Raw genomic sequence first — 21,347 nt, forward strand, 5'->3', positions numbered from 1 at the left:
ACAATTAACATAACTGTTACCATATACATTAATCAATTACTATTGAATTTTCTGGATAATTGTTGAAACTTTTTGTTCATTTAAATTGTCACTTTTTAACAGAAACTTTTAATTACTTATTAATACATTAAAGACTAAGCACAATTTTCAGAACAAGATCTTAGCACCCATTCATGAGAAATTCAGACGAAATGAATTAATTAAACTGCGTAAAGAGGTTAATTTGAAAGAAGGCCCGAGAAAATCCTAATTAATCTCGATCTTTAGATCGCACGTCTCGCTTGTTAATTAATAATTCATTTGTATTATAATCTGATTAGTTTGATTTCTCGGCAATTAACTGATTGTTAATTTACAGTCCACGTCAAAAGAAAAGGTCAGAAAACATTTGATATGATTGACAATGAATTCTATTCTAATCTTGATCAAAATTATCTAGTAACTAGTACTAATTAGGACACGATAATTACTACCAGATTTAAATGAAATCGATAATCAAAGAAATTGAAGTGTTGATTTCTATGAGAAAATTAATATTAATTTTAATCAGAATTTAAATTGTGGATCGGAAACTTAGTAATTAGATTTTCATCTATTTATTGGGTCTTTTAAAGATTTGATTTGTGTTATTACAGATCCTAATAATCAGTTAATTATAATTCCGCAGAACATTTATTTTTGTGTTGTCTTAATTTGTTGCGGAAACAATTTCTCTTGGATATCGGTAAATGTATTTTCGAGCTGTTTCAGCTTTTCTTCCTGTAATTTAAGGCCACTTTGGATCAGGTGAATTATCGCTTGTCGGACATCAGTTTCGTTTGTTGGATCAATTTTTTCAGGAAAATCAAATTGTGAACATGAGATCGAATCTAAAACTGATGAAACTTGTTGACCAGCGGTGGTTAACATCTCAGAGATTTGAAGATATGCTTCGGCTGGCTTAAAGAGGTTAGGGAATAGGACACTCTCTTGAATTAATACCAAATTGTTAAAATTGCCCATTAATAAAACTCTGAACAGATCAAGGATCATTCTGAGTAATCCTAAGACAAGACCTTTCTGTTGGAAGCCATGCCAACCACCATCGTCTGTATTATCTCTTGTATTTGAATCTCTCTGTAATTCAGAACTTAATCCATAGCCAATGAATTGCTCAAAATCCTCAATCGCCATTTGATTTACCGTTTCTCGGCTTAATCCCAATCTCTCGGCTTTTTGAACAATTTCACATATTCGACCAAGAAACTCTCGAGGTAAACTAAGGGCAAAACAAACTACAAGTCCGAATCATAATCAATTCATTGAATAAATCAACAATTAAGAAACAATTTACTCACCGGATAATAACCCAAAGAAAGTGATTAGTCTAATCATTGTCTTCAACCTTGATTGTTCACTACTTATCTGATAAATGACAAAACTAACAACAATTAGAGACAGTTTTAAATGAATCAAAAGTAAAACTTTTGTTTCATCATTTTTAATCTGTTCCCAGAATTAATTAAACAGCAGTTCTAATGAATACACTTAATCTGATTAATTATAACAAAATATGTTTAAGTGAATGGGCAAATTAATGATTAACATAATCATCATTAGGTAAATCATATCTCAATCAAATAACTAAATTTGGAGGCTAAATTAAGGCTATTGTATTGATCATCACAATCTAAGTCCCAATAATTTTAATTATTGGGATTTTTGGGAATTCTGTTTTGATCTTATAAGATTAAAACAGAATTAGTTGAATAGTAATCAATTAATGATGATTGTGATGCGAAAGTAAATCAACTAGTGTATGGAGATTGAATTTCGTTACCTCAATTAAGTTTTCATTTATTTGATCATTCAAAGATAAATTGTGTTATTATAATGATAAATTAGTAGATTATCGGGATTATATGGGAAACATTATTATTTTTTTCGCAGAATTAAACATTTAGCTAATTATGTTAAGAAAATAATTTCTCTTGAATATCGGTAAATATATTTTCGAGTTTCTTGAGCTTTTCTGCTTGTACTTTGAGACCACTTAAGGCCAATCGGGCTTTCGCTTGTTGGACATCGGTTTTATTTGATGTGTCAAGTTTTTCAGGGAAATCAAGTTGTGAACATGAGACTGGATCTAAAGTCGATGAAACTTGGTGACCGGTGGTGGTGGTTAACGTCTCAGATATTTGTGGATATGTAGTTGGCTTAAAGAGGTTAGGATAACCTCCAGGAAATTGAAAATTTCCTGTAATCTCAGGTACCACCACACCTTTCAGTCCAGCAGATTCAAAGAGTTCCAAGAGAAAGGTGAGTATACCAAGAATAGCTCTTGTATCGGCTGAAACTGTAGCATTCATTTGATTAAGCCCTTGGAAACCACCATTGTTTGTAGCATCGACTACCACTGAGGTCATACCTTTTTGTAATCCAGAGTTTAATCCAATTTTACCAGTGAAATCTGAGAAGTCTGCAATCGCCATTTGGGATACTCTTTCTCGGCTTAATCCAAATTTCTTGGCGGTTTTAGCCGTTTCACAAATTCGATTGAGAAACTCTCGAGGTAAACTAAGACCAAAACAAACTAACAATTCGAAACATTATCAATTTATATTAAATTTAATCAACAAAAGATAATTATCAACAATTAAGAGACAATTTAAATTCTTACCTGATAATAATCCGATGAAAGTGATTAGCTTAATTATTGTCTTCATGGTTATTGATTTTTTACTTTTCCTCTTCAACAATTGATGAAATCTTATATCTACTTTATATATCAGATTAATATAGTCAACGTTTAACTACAATTAATAAAGTTAACAATGAATTAAGAGTAAAACTTTTGTTTTTATTTGATTAAAAGTCCAACCCAATAATTAATTAAACAGCAGCGGTGAAAAGTTTTAGATAAATTTAATCTGGTTAATTAACAACCAGATTAATACAATATGTTTATGTAAATGGACACACATTGATTGTGATGATTTAGACCAATTAACATAATTATCTATCCATCTATTCATATATATAAAGGCTAATTGTCAACGACAATCAAATGAATATGATCAAAATGTATTAATAATAATAAAATATATCGATTATCGTAACAATTAACATGATCATCGTCTACAATTTAAATGCCAATGGTTAATGTCTAAGACTAAATCACTTGTGAATATATAATAAACAATTAACGGTGATTTAGGTAAAAATGAAAAGTAAATTACCTGAGGTAGTGAAGATTAAATTTCGTTACCTTAATTGTTGGTAAATATTTTTGCCAACTCATAGTAAAGGTTAGTACAGGTTATTGAACCAGCGGAATTAAATTGTTAATCATAAACAATTATAATCCTAAGATGACCTTCTACCTGTAATATAAATCATAATAATCTAATATAAATCCAATAGCCAATTACCTGCCTATGGAAAGCGAGTAATAAAAACTAAATCAACAACAACAACAACAATAATAATAATAATAACAATTAAATGACAACAATTAATTTTGATAACCATGAAAATTGAGAAAACAATTTACTTTAAGTTTACATGTTAATCTAAACTTGACGACATAATAAATAAATAAATATGAGAACAATTGGAAAATTTGATTAAGATTGGTATCAATCAAGTTAATTGTTCACGTACATATCAATCTACAGGGAGTTAATTGTGAATGAGCTTTGAATGGGAACAATTTATGAACGAGTTATCAATAATACATAATAATAAAATATTAATAGAAAAAAATTTCGGCAAATAAGAGCAACAATTAACTAGTGATTTTCTCATATCATATTCATTTGATTGTGATAATCATTTTCTAATTGTTAGTAGAAACAATTACAATAAAAGACAAAAGGGATTCAAGGTGTAAATTAACAACTAAATTAATAAATTGTTGGTTTACACCCAGGAAATTACCTTGTAAATGTTAACGTATCTTTCTGGTGATGGAAAGAAACAAAAAAAAATATTATTATCAATTCTCATTGATGATTAATATCATTGTTTTTCTTCAATTGATTTCTATTATTTTCTTTCATTCATTAAACCAAAATGAACATGAAAATGGTAATATAATAATGTTATCAATGTAAAAATAGAAAATGTAAAATTCATTTAACAGAATCAATCAACAATCAAATGTATTAATATTTTCATTGATTCAGGTTTACAACGATTCTCAATACATGTTAATAGTAATGTTTATATGGTTTATACACTTATTGGCTTTTCACTGATTATCCTGATTTGTTTTTCATTTATATATTAATCATTTTACTTACCTTGTTGTTATTGTTATTTTATTGTTTATCAGGTCAGGTAATCGGAAATGGGTTTGGTTGATTGTTGAATTGTAAAAACAATCCCAATGATGAAGGTGGATCAACAATTAGGTGAGAAAGTGTTTCCAGTCAACCATAGACTTGGTACTTGAATAAATCATAATCTTTTCCCATCATCAACAATCAACAATCAACGTTTTGTTGTTGTTTTTGTTGGTTAATTACTATTAGTAAATCATTTAAGTTTAACAGGAATCCGGTGAGTTACTGTTGACAGTTTCCTATTGATTGTATTTGATTAACTTGATTGACAAATGAAAATTAAATGTATTACAACATTGATCATCTTTCTGATTCAAAAGGATTACCATAGGGATAAATTATCCATGGATACAATTAGTTAGAAGAGGATAATTTGACAACAATTTAAGATCAATCAGTGAGTAACAATTAGAGGAAGAATTGAAATTAACAAGTGTAACTTTGATTGTTTATCTGTTAATTGTTGATTTCTTTTGGTAAATCTAATTGTATCCGATAGATGGAAATTGGCGGGAAAAAGAAAATCTAATCATCGTTGATTATTTAGAGAAACAATTAATCGATTGATTGGAAATTCTATTGGTAATTTAGCAAACTAATTAGTTTCTGGTCAGTTAATTAAAGTTCAATAAGATTCACTTATTATTATTGTTATTACTTTGAAAATCTTTCACTTTTTTTTACCTTGACGATTTTGTTATTGTTCATTCACAATTATATTTAACTCACTTTGAATCATATTAGTTAATTGTTTGATTAACTCAAGGTTAATTGATGATCATCATCATTTTTCATCAATTATGTTTGTAATCATAATTGTGATCATCTACCTGATGATATTTTTGAGGGTTTTGTCAATTGCTGGTCAAACAATAAGTTGATTGATGAGATATAATATTGGAAATCAATTCATATGGATTAATATAATTTTTCAATTCTAATTGCTGATTGATTGTAAACATTTTTTTTTTGTTTCTTCTCAATCTAATGTATCAACAATCAAATAGTGTGTTGATAATTACTCATTACTTCATCATCATCATCATCAAATTGTTAATTAAGTTACGCTTAAATTACCTGAGAGTTGAAAGGTTATAACTTTAAAACGATCAATACATTTATTTACCTTTTTCAATTTCTAATTGTATCTTTAATTGTAGTTACAACGATAATTATACATCTTAATTGTACATCTTAATTGTGTATATTGATTGTTTAATGATTTATCCTTTGAAAACAGTTGTATGATCAAGATACATACAGTTGATTAAATCTTTCAATTACATTTTAATTACATTTTTAATGAAATATAATTAACTTTGTATTTTCATCTGTATGGTTGATTAAAGATAATCAATTAACCTGTTCCAATCTAAAACAATTAAAACCATAAAAACTAATATACAACCAATAAAATTACCTACCAATTAAAAAGCATAATTGTCATGATGATTAAGTTAATTGTTATAATACAGTTAATGTGATCAATTGGTTATGATATTTTCGCAATTGTGATCAATATTCAATGAGTAGAAAAACAAAACTAAATCAGTATCAATTAATTTTTCTCTAATAATCCAATTGTTTGATTTTCTTCAGATTTAATTTCAATCATTAAGATGATGATAAAATACTAATCAGCTAATTAAACATCAAACCAAATTAACTTTACTATTAAGGATTAAATTACCTGCAATCGTTATTAATTTGATTGCTCATTTGGTTTACCGTTAAGGAGATTGAATATTAAGCCGGTTAAAATTAAGATCACAATTAAAGGGCCAAAGATTTACCTTAATGATTAACTGCTAATCAAATAATCAATTCTAATTGATTAATCAACAGATTGTTGAATAAACATTTACCTTAAATACATCGAGAAAAAAAAATAAACTAAATTAACTGATTAACTAATCATTATGATGGATATTTGGTTTTAATAACATTCTCATAGTTATCTGATTATAACCTTTTGACAATATACTAATTGTGATTAAGTTAATTAAGGTTCCATCCAAACCTAATCTCACATTTGTAATCACAATTAATACTAATAATCATTTTCACCATAACGATAATAACAATAAAAGTTTAATTAAAACAAATTAAACTTAATGGTTAATAATAATAAGCTTAATAGTTATGATTATGATTAACTGAATTAAGATATTACTAGATGATTATTATTATTATTAGTTTGATTACAATTATCATCATCATCATGGTGATAATATAACTCAAGGTAAATCATGTTGAATGTTAAAATGTCGGGTAAATGATTTAATAGTAAAAAAAATTGATTCCATTGGTGAAAGAAATTAAATTGTTGTCACGGAAACGATTTACAATCAATCTGGATAAATGGCCTTCGTTAAACATTAATTATGACGCTGATTATTAATGACTAAGGGAAATTATGATTATGGTTAATTTTTTATCAATTCAATTGTAATTTGAAAGGTTTCACTTTGAGTCTTTAATCAAATGAAAAGGTAATATTGAAATTGTTGGTTTAAAGTTGATTAATATGATGAAAAGATGATTAATTAGCTAATGATGAGATGATGATGATGATGATGAGAGTGATGAGAATGAGAAACTATTGAAGATGATCAATGGGATCGTCTAGAAATGTGAATAACAATTAGTAAGAAAAAGAAAAGATTAACTTAATTGTATAAAAAGATGAAGGATTAGTTAAGTTGACAATTAAAGGTGATGACGATTGGACATGATTTTTATGACCTGGACGATTAAGTGAAACGGGCAATAAGTCCTACATCAAGTACTAGATTCAAATGACCGACCAGTACCTGATGTAATACTCACAGTCCGTAGCACAAGATGAAGGAGGAAATTGACTTTCCAGTACCAACACAGTATTTATACTAACTCACTCTCACTCTCTCCCTCTCACTATTTCTCCCATTTCTTTCTCTCTCACTCATTCTCTCTCTCTCTTTCTTTCTCTCTCTTCTTAGTCAGCAGAAATAATCATAAACCCCCTTGTGAGGGCGTTTCAAAGTTGCAAGAGGAGGTGATGGCTGTAGAGGAGAAGGAGGGGAAAGTTTCCTCTCTCTCTCTCTCTTCATTTTCCCAGTCAGTGGATTATTGTATTAATCAAACCAATCGATGCCACTCGGTGGTTGAAACGGTAAAGGCTTTTAACCAAGGTGGGGTTCGAGGCGGGACTCGTCATCTTTAGTCTTTCAAACTCCCTCACCTTCTCTCTCTCTCTCTCTTTTTCTTCATCATCATCTTTCCCACTTCTCACTCAGTAAAGATACTCAACGTGTATGCATAGACACACACGCACGTTAGTTAATTTATCACAACTTAATTGTTACTGTTATTGGTTAGAAAACAAAAAGTTGATTCAATTGTCTAAAGAAAATTCAATTTATCACCATGATCATTCAAATTGTTATCAAATTCACCGATTTACCTGCAATGATATTTGTTTTTTCTTCATCTCATTCTTATCATCATCGTTATCATCTCTCTCTCTCTCTCTCTCTCTCTCTCTCTCTCTCTCTCTCTCTCTCTCTCTCTCTCTCTTCACCTTTAATCTTTCAATTTCTCTAACAACCACATTAATTGTACCCTAATACACTAATCATTTACATTGCTTTTTGTTTACAGTTTATTTTATGATGATTGATGAAGATAAATCTTGATGATGGTTTGCAAAAGAAAAGTTTCAAACAATTAACAAGCAATTAAGCTTTAATATTATTGTTTCTATCTAATCATCATCATGGTATCGTTTATATGGGATTCAGTTAGATTTGTTACCTTGATTGGGTAACTATTAATTTCATCACAATTTACACCAATGACTTTACAAATACCAGTATAATCAAATTGTGAAGATGATTATTAGAAAACAACAAAATTAATGTTAATCCATTTTCATCTTTATCATCTTGATAAATAAGGTTTCATTAATGGATTAATATTACCATAGGAACATATGGTTCTTATTGACATGAGATGGAAATTGCAACATTTAAGCTTACAGATTAATGTAAACAAGAAAATATGTTTTAATTTAATCAACCGATAAACAATATCATCAACCACCATGATTACAATTAACAGTTACAATATTCCCAAACCACCATTGATTTACAATCAATTATAATTGATTGATGTAAATTCTGTACAATCAAACTTTACGATCAAACTTTAACTTTACAAGTTTGTTTCAACTGAGTTTCTTATATGTACATAAAGTTGACATTTTGTTTTTCTCCATTGATTAATTAACGTTGATTGCAACCTTTTCATTGCGTTCGTATCAATAAACAATATGCAAATTTTATCAATAGATTTTGATAGATATCAAAAAGGAAGCCTGAGAAAAAACAACAACAACAGTCGCATCGTCTTAGCAAAAATTAATCAGGTATAAAAAAGTTTGTCGTTTGAAAGGTTTCCATCAGGTTGTTGAGTTTATCAGGTCATAAGTGAAATTAAGAGCAATCAAGTCAATTGGTTAACTCATTTCATCGCCGGTTGATGGTGAAAAATTCATTGGTGTTGACCATTGGGTCGGTGTTTTGTTTTGATTTGTAATTTACACTCTATCAGGTTTAATCAGCTGTTTTTATCCTTGTAAGGGTTGATAGGGATGAAGAGACAATTACATCTTAGTGGTGATGGATCGATGATCGGTTTGATTTGGCTTTTCTTTTAAATGGAACAGTTATATTGCTGATATTACTATCATGTTGATTTCCATTTGTTTCTAATTACAAGTAATTAATAAATGAAAATAGTCTTCATGTAGGAAAAAAATGCTTCAGGTCTATAAGAAGTGTGGTTAGAGAGATAGACAGAGAGAAAGAGAAAGAAAAAAATAGTGAGAGAGAGAGAGAGAGAAAAAAAAAGGAAACCATTTCCAGTAAACAGGCAAAAAAAAAGAAACCAAGTTAATTGTTTAGGCTTGTGGTGATTGTTGTTGAGATGATGAGGGTGAAGATGATTGTGAAGATGTGCCTGTGTTGTTATTGCTATTGGATGTTGTCACAATGTTGAATGAAGATGATGAATTGGTTGTGGTGGTTGATGGTGGTGAGTTTTCCTGTTCACATAAATCAAGTTGCTTGAGTAATCTGAATAGAGCTGCTGCCTCTCGGATTTTACTAAATTCAATACAAAAAGCTTGAACTTCTAGGAAAACATCTTGAATCTTGATTATCTTGTTGCGAATTAGTGATTGAAGAAAGACGCAGGCCAATCGGACTAAACGATTTTGCATACATTTATCTTTGATTCGTTCACAGGTTTGTATGCAATTAGTAATGTAAAGATGGACAAATTCTGGGGGAAGTTCAACAACGGTGGTTAATCTATTTACAACTTCCATTGAGTGAACGGACATCTCCATGTTGACAAGAACCGATAGATATTCAGAAATTTGATTAGATGGCATAAGTGTTAATAGAACCTCAATAGCAATTAGTGGATTATTTTCAACTAATTCAGGTAACTTGGCTGGTGTTAATCCAACATGGTAGATTAATGTATGATCTTTTTCAATCTCTTGGAGTAAAGTTTTCTGTTGGTCAACAGTTAAAGTTGATTCAAAGGCTCTGGACATTAGAGTTTTAGCTTCTGATACTCCAGAGACACGAGAAGACACAGTTGGATCCCAGACCATTTTGAAATCATCCAATTCTGAAGGGAAAAGCCATGCAAGCTGAAAGAGATGAATTGAAATGAATTAATGAAAAAAGTCACATTTATAGAGACATTTATAGAATGGGAATGAAATAGAGATGGGGTTATTACTATTTTTACCTCATCTTCAGCGACATGTAATGGTGGAGGTAATCGAACCATTTCTGGTTTGAAATATTGTTCGGTTAAATTTTCTCCCAACAGGAGAGACTCTAATACTTTTCGAGTGGCTTGTACATCCTTTTCAATCTTGGAAGAGGTTGACTTTTTATCTCCGCCATATTTATCCTCAACAAAGGTATAATTTTGTGTATCAGGATCAGGAATAATAACTGATACTCCAGCTTTATTGTTAGTAAAAGGAATCTCACCTTCTTTATCGGTTAAAGAATTGAGAAGTTCACTAAGATTAAAATAAATATCAGACATAATGAACCAAAAAGAAGCAGAAAACAAAACAAAAGATTCAACAATCACACATTCAAACACACACAGCGAAAAAGTGAAGAAAGAAAATTAAAGAAAAGAAGAAAAGAAAATACAACTTAATAAATATAAATATTAATTAACACACAATCAAAATAAAAGAAAACAAAAAATTTCAATGAAGAAAAATAAATAAACAAACAAGAAAAAAAATCACCGATAGCAAATCGATTTAAAAAAAGATCGATTACTAGTTGGGTTAACCGGAGAAAGAGAAAAGGGAGGAGCTTAGAGAATATTTGCCGCGAAATTTGAAAAGAGTGAATCGAAAGAGTTAGTAAGGTATGACTGGTAATGTTTTGGACTAATTTTTTAAAATTAAGTAGCGTCTCATTGACTAGACTTGATGGCTTCGTTTGACCGTAATAATTAAGATTCACTATCTGACTACAATTGTTGAAAAATTCAATTTCATGATGATTAAGATTAAAAAATACGGAGGTCCAAACATGAGCGCGTCGAAATTTAATTTCCTCTTTCATTCATCAATTTTTCTATAGAAAACAATTGAATTCTCAAAAAAATTTTTGGCTTTTTTTGCTTTTTTCAATGGGAAAATACATGTAAATACATGAATGAATTTTTCATCGATTGTGATCGATTAGAATGTGAATCTTAATTATAATTTTTGGATAAAGTCAATAAGTTCAGCCAGTCAGTCGCTAATCAATTTTAGTTAGCTTTTCAGGCAAAACGTCTGAGTTGTGATCATAAGATTGTTCACCATTAATCAGGTCAAGTTCCGAAATCCCAATAGGTTTCGGGGTTTTCCTTTGACATTTTGGTTTGAATCCTACACCTTTTGGTCATCAGTCATTGGCATGGGTAGGTTTTCTTTAATAATTAAATCAAATCCAGGAATTATAAATGGCTTCTCATGGTTGCCTTTAATTGAAAATTTAAGGCATTGAAAATTATCTTGATTGTGCTTGTAGCTTTCGATAGTAAGTAATTGCTAGCACTGGGGAACGCTAAATTTTTACTTTAATTTTAAGGAATTCATCTCATTTTGCCGAGCATTTTTCAATAGGCACAATTTTTAGTCTCTTTGTTTTGTTGGTCTAAAGAAATGTAAATTTGAAAATTCCAATTAGACATTTGGAACTCATCAGAGGTAATAAAAATATTAAACTTACATTGAATTCATATAACTTCCATGTAACTTTCGATCATCTTTGAACCAGATAATTACCAGACAAGGGTTACCATTGGACCGACACTTTAATGTTACACTTTCACCAGCATATTTATTTAAAAATGGATCTTGATTTTTTTAGATGAATGGAGCTGATCAAGAGGATTTAAAATAGAAAATGGATTAATAAGATCAACAAAAAACAGTAACTGGTGAATTTTTCCTAACCTGACGGAAGTAATGTTCTATCATTGGAACAGTTAGCATTGGACCACATTTGGCAGAAAGAAATGATAGCAATAAAAGTAATAGTTGGTAGTTACACAAAATACAGTCACCTCTCTAATCGCACCCTTCTGCATGTGCCAAGTTTTTTGGTACCGATTGGTGTAGCATTAGAGAGGTGTGACTGTATTGATGTTATAAAGTGTATAGAAAGAGAGAGAAAGAGAAAGCGAATAACAGGGGGAAAAGGCACATTACTCAAATTTGACGAGTATTTCGTTCATTTCCTTTTGATTTAATTAGACTTACACATGGGTCGATGGGTTGATTTTGTAAAAAGAACAGCAAACAATAATAATGATGACTGTCATCATTTGACAAGAGATCAACAATTATTGTGATCTATAAAATAGATAGAAATAGCGAAAGAGTGTGATATTACGAAATGGATCACTTGAAACATTCAATGGTCAACTTACAAAAGAACTGGAAATTTTCTAATGGAAAAGAATAGAAAAATATAAAGTTCTAGATAAATAAAATTTGCAAATTAAGATTTTTATTAATTTACCATAGATGGGTTAAATTTTTAATTGTTTGAATTGAACCAAAAAATATACATGTATTGAGAAAGTTCAATCCTCTAATTGATTCAGTTTAATCAAGTGAACAACAATTTCATTTGATTCATAATTTCTGACTCTCTGATTAATCTAATTACGATTAATACAGCCAGAGTAACACCTCTCTAATCTCCGCCTCTATAATGTCACAGATTCTTCAATTTCACAATTTAATTTTGCCCCAATTAAGGAGATAGAGAATATAGTTATAATATGTCACACGCTTTAATCTCGCAATCACATATAACTCTTCGAATGATAAATAGTCAGTGTTTTCCATCTCTTGACCTTTACCTTTATTATTATCATTTCCTTCAAACATAATAAACTTACCATCTTCTTCTACTTCCTTTTCATCCGCATCAGCATATTCCCCTGCACTACTTAATCTTTCATCTCCAACCTCTTCCTCTTCAAAAATCAAATTCCTCTTGTTTATCATCTTCCTTTTACATCATCATTTTACTTTCCATCTCTTTCTCATCCTCTCTATCATCCATACGGTCATCCTCATCATTAACATTATCATGCTTCATTTGATTTATTTTGGTCAAATTCATTTTCAATCTCACCATTTTCCTGATTACTTATCATTTCATCGTTTCTGTTTCCGGTTTTTTTCATGTCCGGTGTCAGGATCCGGATCTCGTCTGAGAAGCTCACGAAGTTGGACAAACGGTTCACCTTTCGAAGATGAATTTAAATTTAAAACTTTTCGAGTCTCATTTGGTGATGAAATCATTTGCAAGTTCAATAATGAGAGAAGCCCTTTTAACCCAAAATCAGTTGATGGATCAGCAATCTTAACCAATTGTTGATTATTAGATGAACGAAATGGAAACGGTAAACTTGGAACATGTTTCAATGAATTAATCACATTAACGTTACCATGATGATGACCATTGGTCAAACTTTTAGAATTATTATCATTATTAATTGAAAGACGACCACAATTAACTTTAATTGTTGATGTTGTTGCATCTGATTTAATCCGGGCAGAAGCACAATTTACATCACAAGAAGATGAATTAACATTGTTTACACTTGCAATTGGAATCAATGTTTTCTTTAATGGCCAAAAATTTCTTTAATATCAAAAATTTGTTCATGAGGAGAATATCCAAATATATCGATATGATGAAACGTATTCTTAGGAAAATATTGACCAACAACCAAGAATAAGATCAATCTACGATTGCCAGTTATCATTGCCCTATTTGCTTAACTTCGATGCTGGAAATTGTACAGAATCGGAACTGAAAAACTCTGACCTCCCTTACTTGTTTTCTCGGTGGCATTTTCACAATTACCCTCTCTACTTTCTTACACTAGAGCTGAATAACACGATTTATCTTATATATTGCTAATATTGAGTATACTTCCAGTGGATGAGGAAGATGATAAAGATGATCCAGTCAAACCAATGTTGTTGAAATTGTGTAAAGTTATATTAATAAGAAAACCAGAAATACTATCAACACCACTGGTCAAATTGTTAAGTACATTGTTATTAACACTTTCATTTGCACCAGAAGAGTTTGATTCATTTTTTGTTATTATTTTGTTCATTAGACTGAATCTTGAATGGATATTAATTTTTTTTTAATGTATTTAGGTTAACAATAGATGGCGAAAGGAGCAACTGGTTGAACAATCGGTTTAATTTAATTGTGATTATGAATTATTTTCATTTGATTTTCCTAATTAATCAATTGCTTATCAATTGGTGATTAATTTATGGAAAGTTTAAAGATAAGTTCATATGAAATGAAACAATTAAAGTCAAAGTTGAAAGACTTGACTAATTGTGATGATCAAAACAATTGATTATCATTTGATTTATATATACAATTAATCAAAGGTAATTAACATTTGAACAATTAATTTACTATTTTTTTTTATTAATGATATTTATATTTTCAAAGGTTTAATTGTAAACAATTTGTTGATGTTTAATTGTAACACTATCAATCATTATCACTGTTAAATCTCAATCTGATTAATTAATTGGTAATTGGTAATGACATCGTTAACTCAATTACTACAATTTAAACAATCATTAAATAAGTAACTAAATATTACTAATGATCTTGTTTACAAATTAACGATTAATCAATTTTAATTCTGTTTGTTTCAATCTTAAAGATCATTAGTAAATTGATTTGTTTCATTCCCTCCCAAACAATTAACCATTATCACCTTAATCAATATCAACAACGCTTAATATTTAATTGTTTCACTTTTATTTATAGAGATTAATCCAATTGAAATGATTTAGATTTTAGTAAATATGATTATTTAATTGTGATTGTTTTTCTGTTCATTTTAATGATTTAATTATCTCTATCTCTCTCTCTCTCCCATTGACAATTAATAGTTAATTGTAAGACTCACGAATGACAGAATGAGAAACTATATAAATTGTTTCGATTGATCAACTAATCAATTCATTCCCAATTTGAGCAATCAAATCAACTCTGTTAACATTATTTTTTTTAAGTCAAATTTAATTTAATTTATTTATTTTAACTTGTGTTAGTTGATTGTGTTAATTAATTTCTGTGAAAATGAGACTAAGTGTAAGTAAATGAAAAACCATTGGATAAAAAATCAATCTACCATTGGAATTAAATTATTGTTACAATTAGTTTTTCTCGAATGATTGGACATTTCGATTTCATTTTTCCATTACAATTAACTAATTATGATTTTCTCTTTCTCTTTAGTTAATTATGTTATTTTATGCTTTTTCTTTCCATGATCATCATTCTAAGTCAAAGTATTCCGATTCCAATTCCCATTCGTTTACCAATACCTATTCCACTGCCAGTTCCCCTGCCGGTGCCACTGCCGGTGCCTTTACCATTACCTATTCCCGTTCGTGACCCGGTGGGTGCGATTGGTGCTGTTGCCGGAATTGTGGGTGGACTGGCGAGTGGATTAGTTGGTGGACTTGCTAGCGGATTAACTGGTGGATTAGCGGGAGCATTGATTGCAAAGAAGAAGAAGAAAGAACATGGTGAACATTATGAACATGGTGAGGAGAAACATAAAGAAAAAGAAAAGAAAATGAAGGAAAAGAAAAAGAAAGATGAAAAGAAGATGAAGAAAATGATGAAAAAGGCTAAGAAAATGTCGAAAAAAGAGAAAAAAGAAAAAGAAAAAGAAAAAAAGATGAAAGGAGGTTCCATGCACGGTGGGTATTCTGATGATGATGGTCAAGGTGATTTTGACCTCGCAGGTAATCAGGATTCAGCTTATCAATCGGAGACCGATCAAAGTGATAACTCAGGTATGGAAGGTGAATCAGAACTTTCCAATTCTGATTCTATTCATGGTAATGATCAAAGTGCTAATGATCAAGGTGATGGACTATTAGGATTTAATGGAGCTCAAAGTGACCACAATAGTAACGTGAATAACAATGCTAACGGTGATTATGGTAACTCAAATCATGGAACTGATCAGCAGTTAGTTTCTCAAGAGCAAAATGTTGATTCCTCCGGAGATCATGGAATTCCTGGAAATCATGGAGGTTCCGATGATCAAAGTTCATTTGGAGGATCAAATTTTAATACTCAAAATACTCAAAGTGCTCATGGTTCATCATTTGATCAACAACAAAATGTTCCCAATGAACATGGAGTTTCCAATGATCAAGAACTGTCCTCATTCTCGGGTTCAAATTCTGGTAACCAAAACAATAATAATAATCCAACATCAACAGATCAACACGATTCATCAAGTGATAATCATAATATTCCCACTCACAATGGTACTCCGAATGATCAAGAATTGTCACCGTTTAGTGGATCAAATTCTGGAAAAAATGATAATCCAAGTGACCATGGGTCAGCTAATCAAGATTCTTCTCATGATCATCATCAAGTTAACAACAATCAAGGAGTTTCTCATTTTTCCGATACTTCTAATCAAGGTTCATCTAATGGTCAGTCAAATGATCAGTCGATTTCATCTGGACAACATCAAGACTCATCGATTCCAAATAGACAATCCTCTGAATCTCATGGTGAAACATCTCATGATAATGGAATGAGCTCATTCACTGAAAACACTTCAAGTTCATCAAATAATCAAGAAAACCCAAACAATGATCAACAAGGAACCAATCAAAATGAAGGGATGATCGCGTTCACTGAAACTGTTACTAACTCTGAAAATACTCCAGTTAATTCAGGAATCAATTCATTAGCCGACGAAGGGACAATTAGCACTCAAAGTCCATCGAACGACAAACAAACCCCTTTACAAGGCCAAAAAAGTACTTCGAGTAATCAATTATCGCCGCAAGAATCTCAAGGAATCAGTCCGTTCGTCGAAACTGTTTCCACCACGACCAATAGTCCAACTACTACTCAGGGAATTCCCTCTAATCAAAACGATAATTTCTCAGTAAATTCTCAGAATGATAAAGAATTGACTTATTATTCTGATTCTAATTCTAGTTCTAATAATCCAGCGACTGACCAAACGTCCAGTCCACAAAGTGACCATCGAACTACACTTGAACCTAATTCTCTTCACGAATCAAATGGTTCAGATGAGAAAATAATCCCTCCTAATCAACAGAATGATCTAAGTAGTCAGTCAAATGAAAATTGGAACTAATTGTTTACCGATTAACCTTCTCAATCACAATCAATGTAACAATTAACCCTCAATACTAATTTTGAGGTGTAAGAAATTATAATTTATCAATATATTTATAACGTGTGCCAATCACAAAGAAAATCAACTAATCAGGTAAACAATTGTTTCTTTAAACTTAATCATTTACTTTGAGTAAATTATTTTTCATCTTTTTCATTTGTTAATTTCAAATTAACTTTTTTGTTTAAAGTAATTTATTGATTGGAAAAAGTTATTTATAAACAATTAACCCTTTAATTTAATTGTACTATTATTTATTTCTTTTTTTATATTTATATAAACTTTATTTATTAATTGGTAATAAAAATTTATTTATTTAATTATTTCAATGATCATTAAATTTTTCATTCTATTGGCCTGATTATCACAATTAAATCGGTCCAATTGTTTTATTGGTTAATCGTTTTTAGAAAATTAAAAAATTGAACTTGAAATATTTTCACTTACGATTATTATAATTGACTACTAAATAAGTATCAATTGTATAATTGTAAATATTTTTCATTCAATTGTTGATTGATTACAATTTACTATCCTCCCAAGGTCGGAGGTAATTCATTAGGCATTTAGCACCCGAGAGGGTGGCCCTTGTGGGCACTGAGCTAAACGCTCAGTTCTTACAATTTTTGCTTGTAGTATTTTTACAATTTCATTGAAAATCTTTAGTTTGTTTACAATATTTTCTTCATTCATTAAATACCAGTCCTCCAATCGTAAGTGTCTTGTTGTCTTGGATTCATCAGCTTGGTTTTTGAACAGTGAGATTGTTTAAATTTGAATATGAAATAGGCATCAGTAGGTTGAGACGAAGGCCAAGATCAGGTCCAAAAAAGTTTAACTCATTAGGTTCGTCATGAAAAAGAGAAAATAAAATTAGAGAAGAGAAATTTCAAATTTGTATCAAGTTAAGCGCTCAGTTTTGTACAGTGATTGTGTTTTTATTTTTAGGTTTGTATTTGATAAGTTTAAATTTGAAAGGCATCTGAGGCTTTGAGTGTGGTTTTTGGTTTCTTTGTTAGGTTATCAATCAAACTTACCAAGAAAACTAAAATGGTTGAAGTTATTAAATAAATAAAAGCATCAGTTTTAAGAGTAACAAGAACAACTAAAGTAACTGTTGAACTATCATAATTTTGGTATCAACTTGATCCTTGTGATGAGATTAACAATAATAACACAAAATTTAATTTTAAATTCACAAGTAAAGTTAATTAAATTAAAAATTATTAGGAGCGAAAAAAGTTAATCTTTCTCCTTAAGTTACATTTTATTACACCTACCCCCGAGGTTAATGCTTTATACATTTCCATTGGACTTAGTCCAACTGCCCTAAGGCCCTGAGCTAACCGCCCAGTTTACATGAATTTTCAAATACAATTTAAACAGTGATTGAATAATTTGGTGGCTTCATTGGCTTGTCCTTCATTTGGTTGGATGCATCTAATGGTGACAATCCTTTTGTTTAGTTTTTTGTTTGTTTGGTTCCTTTCTTTTTTTTTTACATACATATTGTAATTTTAAATATTAGAATTTTAAATATTGTTATTTTAAATCAGAATTTTTTTCAATCAAGCTATTTTAAATCATGGGAAGAAATAGAGAGAGAGCGAAAATTAGTAAGATGTATTATGTGATACTAACCTTAGATGAGAGGTGGTTGTAGTTATTACGACGCAATAAGAGTCTCAGTTTTAAGAGTAACGAGAAAACAACTAAAGTAACTGTCGCACTGTCATAATATTGGTGTCAATTTGATCATTGGAACAAGATAAACAATTAATTTTCGCAACAATTCAACAACAGATGGAGTTGAAATCGAAAGTGATTATGATGACCTCTGGTGGAAATGTTGATAATTGAAGTTGATTTTTTTTCTCTAAAAATTTTTTTGTTTACATGAAGCAATTTTGTTATTTTCTCTCATTAACAATTAGTTATAACCTTTTAATTGTGTTTAATTAAACTGAGTGTATACAGTTTAAGGTAATTAAGCCTAATGGATAATTCAAATTGGTGGAAACACGTTATCGCTGGTGCATTTGCTGGTGGTGTTTCGAGAACGGTAACCGCTCCATTAGACAGAATTAAGGTTCTCTTACAGGTCCAAGGGGCTCAATTAGTCAGTATAAGAGGTTGTTATTATTATATGATTAAAGAGGGGGGTGTTAAATCGTTCTGGATGGGAAATGGTATAAATGTGATGAAAGTAGCTCCAGAAAATGCCTTGAAATTTACTTTCCATGATCAGGTAACATCATTTGTTAATCCAACTGTTAATCCATTTCTTTTTCTTCTTCTTCCTCTGTACACCTTGTATTCTGTATTTGGATTGTGTTGAATAGAGATTTTCATTTCTGTTTGTCGCTGTATTTTTTTGTCTCTCTTTCATTATCTCCACTCAAAAATTGCTCTTCACATTGTGTTTTCGTTTCCTCTCTATGTGTGTTAACTACCGGGTTCATCACCATGAACCGGTCTGAAAAGTGTCTGAAAAGTTATTCATCTTGTTAACCTTGAAATTTTGCCTTCTTATTTTTCATTCTCACCTCTTTCGCAATCATCATCATGTCTCTTTAAATACTCTATTTCTCTTTTCTCTCTCTCGCTTTCATATCTTTTTCCTTGTTAATATGTGTATACTTTTGCCTTTTCTGTTTTATTCCTAGTCTAATATCTTACCTTGATCAAAAATCAATGACTAATCTGAATCATCATCTTTCTGTTTTCTTTTTTTTTCCTTCATTCTCTTTAGATTAAACTTCTCATGCATGATCAGATGAAAACTGAACTTGGCTTTATAGAGAGATTCATTTCCGGGTCCATTGCTGGATCTTTTTCTCAGACTGTGATATACCCGATGGAGGTTTTAAAAACTCGTTTCTGTCTTCGTAAAACTGGACAATATAAAGGCCTTTGGGATGCCATAGTTAAGATTTACACAACTGAAGGAGTTCGTGCTTTCTATAAAGGTTATATTGCCAATCTTCTTGGGATCATACCTTACGCTGGAATAGATTTAGCCACTTATGAGGTTCGTTTTAATCATCACCATCATCATTATTATGATTATCGAGGCAATTCATCAATCTCTCAGTTAAAATGAAAAGAGAAACATAAAATTGCTTCATAATTTTTGTTCAACAATATAAATCGATTATATTTTTTTTTATTATTATTGTTCTTTCATGTTTAATTATTATCAATATTTTCTTTCTCTTATATATAGACCTTGAAAAGAATGTACATTCAAAGACATCCAGGGAACCCACCATTAGGACTTTATCTTGTCTGTGGGACTGTCAGTAATATAACGGGTGTTTGCATCGTCTACCCATTAACACTAATAAGAACTCGTTTACAAGCTCAAACATCTGATTCAGTTTTACCTATTTTAATGGTATTCAAGAAAATCATCGCCGAGGAAGGTTACTTTGGATTATATCGAGGAATATTACCCAATTTTCTCAAATGTACTCCAGCAGTTAGCATTAATTACTTTATTTATGAATTTACACGTATTCTACTCGGAGCTGAAATGTCTTGACGACACTTAGTCATAGGTATCAACATTTCATTTCACAACAAAAACACCCAGAGATTTATTATTATGTATATTTAAAATGCTTAAATAACTAAGATCATCCAAAAAAACTGTTCCTCATCTCGATTTCACATGAGCCAACAACAAGAACCACCAACAATCAACATCATCTAATTTTCAATTTTATGGGCCAGGGATTTACCTCGTATTCACATTACTCTTTTTCTCGCACATTTTTTTCAGTCTTTTTTTCATTTTCTTTTTTTCTCTTTCATGTAATTTCTCTCTCACTCTCTCTCTCTTTCTCCTATCAGGACCTTTGACATCTTTTTCCATTTTGCTGTTAATTTATTCACCTTTATATTGTTTCCTTTTTCTCTTACTTTCGTTTTCCTCCACAATGGATTTCAAATGAAACAAGCAAGAGGTGCGAATCTAAATTATACAGATGACCAACGAATTAAGTTGATTAATTAAATGTAAATATTTCTACAGGTTTTTCCTCATCCTGTGAATTGAGGGACAAGTAAAATGAGATGAAAAGTCTTTCTTGTGAAATAAAGCGATATGTTTTCTGAGCTTTTCTAAAGATGATTGTCTCAATTGTCCGAATATCTTTTTTTTTAATTGTTTCGCGAGAAAGAAACAAAATTCAT

The 21,347-nt window shown here is 30.3% G+C and overlaps 4 protein-coding genes and 1 long non-coding RNA gene across 6 annotated transcripts; 2 read left to right on the forward strand and 3 right to left on the reverse strand.

The window, feature by feature from the left end:
* Positions 1-580: 580 nt before the first annotated feature.
* On the reverse strand, positions 581-5,498 carry LOC128392787 (uncharacterized). 2 transcript variants are annotated; one of them, XM_053352865.1, is made up of 3 exons: positions 4,284-5,498; positions 1,338-1,404; positions 581-1,274 (listed from the first exon to the last, which is right to left on the reverse strand). In XM_053352865.1, the coding sequence occupies exons 2-3, from the start codon at positions 1,372-1,374 to the stop codon at positions 673-675; spliced, it is 639 nt and encodes a 212-aa protein (XP_053208840.1). In that variant the 5' UTR covers positions 1,375-1,404; positions 4,284-5,498; the 3' UTR covers positions 581-672. The 2 variants fall into 2 exon arrangements, with proteins under 2 accessions (XP_053208840.1, XP_053208839.1); XM_053352864.1 differs by lacking the exons at positions 581-1,274; positions 1,338-1,404 and adding exons at positions 1,811-2,572; positions 2,660-3,362 and having other exon boundaries at positions 4,284-4,735.
* Positions 5,499-8,353: 2,855 nt separating this feature from the next.
* On the reverse strand, positions 8,354-10,636 carry LOC128392786 (CCR4-NOT transcription complex subunit 11-like). The gene is made up of 2 exons (XM_053352863.1): positions 10,131-10,636; positions 8,354-10,029 (listed from the first exon to the last, which is right to left on the reverse strand). Exons 1-2 carry the CDS (start codon positions 10,437-10,439, stop codon positions 9,268-9,270), a joined length of 1,071 nt encoding a protein of 356 aa, XP_053208838.1. The 5' UTR covers positions 10,440-10,636; the 3' UTR covers positions 8,354-9,267.
* Positions 10,637-15,221: 4,585 nt separating this feature from the next.
* Positions 15,222-17,221, forward strand: LOC128392763 (GATA zinc finger domain-containing protein 14-like). Its single transcript, XM_053352842.1, has one exon. It carries the CDS (start codon positions 15,222-15,224, stop codon positions 17,106-17,108), a length of 1,887 nt encoding a protein of 628 aa, XP_053208817.1. The 3' UTR covers positions 17,109-17,221.
* Positions 17,222-17,520: 299 nt separating this feature from the next.
* On the reverse strand, positions 17,521-18,921 carry LOC128392882 (uncharacterized). The gene is made up of 2 exons (XR_008326048.1): positions 18,188-18,921; positions 17,521-17,988 (listed from the first exon to the last, which is right to left on the reverse strand). It is a non-coding gene; the product is annotated as an uncharacterized LOC128392882 (long non-coding RNA).
* A 92-nt stretch (positions 18,922-19,013) lies between these two features.
* LOC128392899 (calcium-binding mitochondrial carrier protein SCaMC-2-A-like) lies at positions 19,014-21,285 on the forward strand. The gene is made up of 4 exons (XM_053352991.1): positions 19,014-19,398; positions 19,903-20,181; positions 20,377-20,710; positions 21,006-21,285. The coding sequence occupies exons 1-3, from the start codon at positions 19,147-19,149 to the stop codon at positions 20,692-20,694; spliced, it is 849 nt and encodes a 282-aa protein (XP_053208966.1). The 5' UTR covers positions 19,014-19,146; the 3' UTR covers positions 20,695-20,710; positions 21,006-21,285.
* Positions 21,286-21,347: the final 62 nt, after the last annotated feature.

Source organism: Panonychus citri, unplaced genomic scaffold, assembly GCF_014898815.1.
Source record: "Panonychus citri isolate SS breed McGregor unplaced genomic scaffold, ASM1489881v1 Contig00137, whole genome shotgun sequence".
In the NCBI taxonomy this organism is placed as follows: Eukaryota; Metazoa; Arthropoda; class Arachnida; order Trombidiformes; family Tetranychidae; genus Panonychus; species Panonychus citri.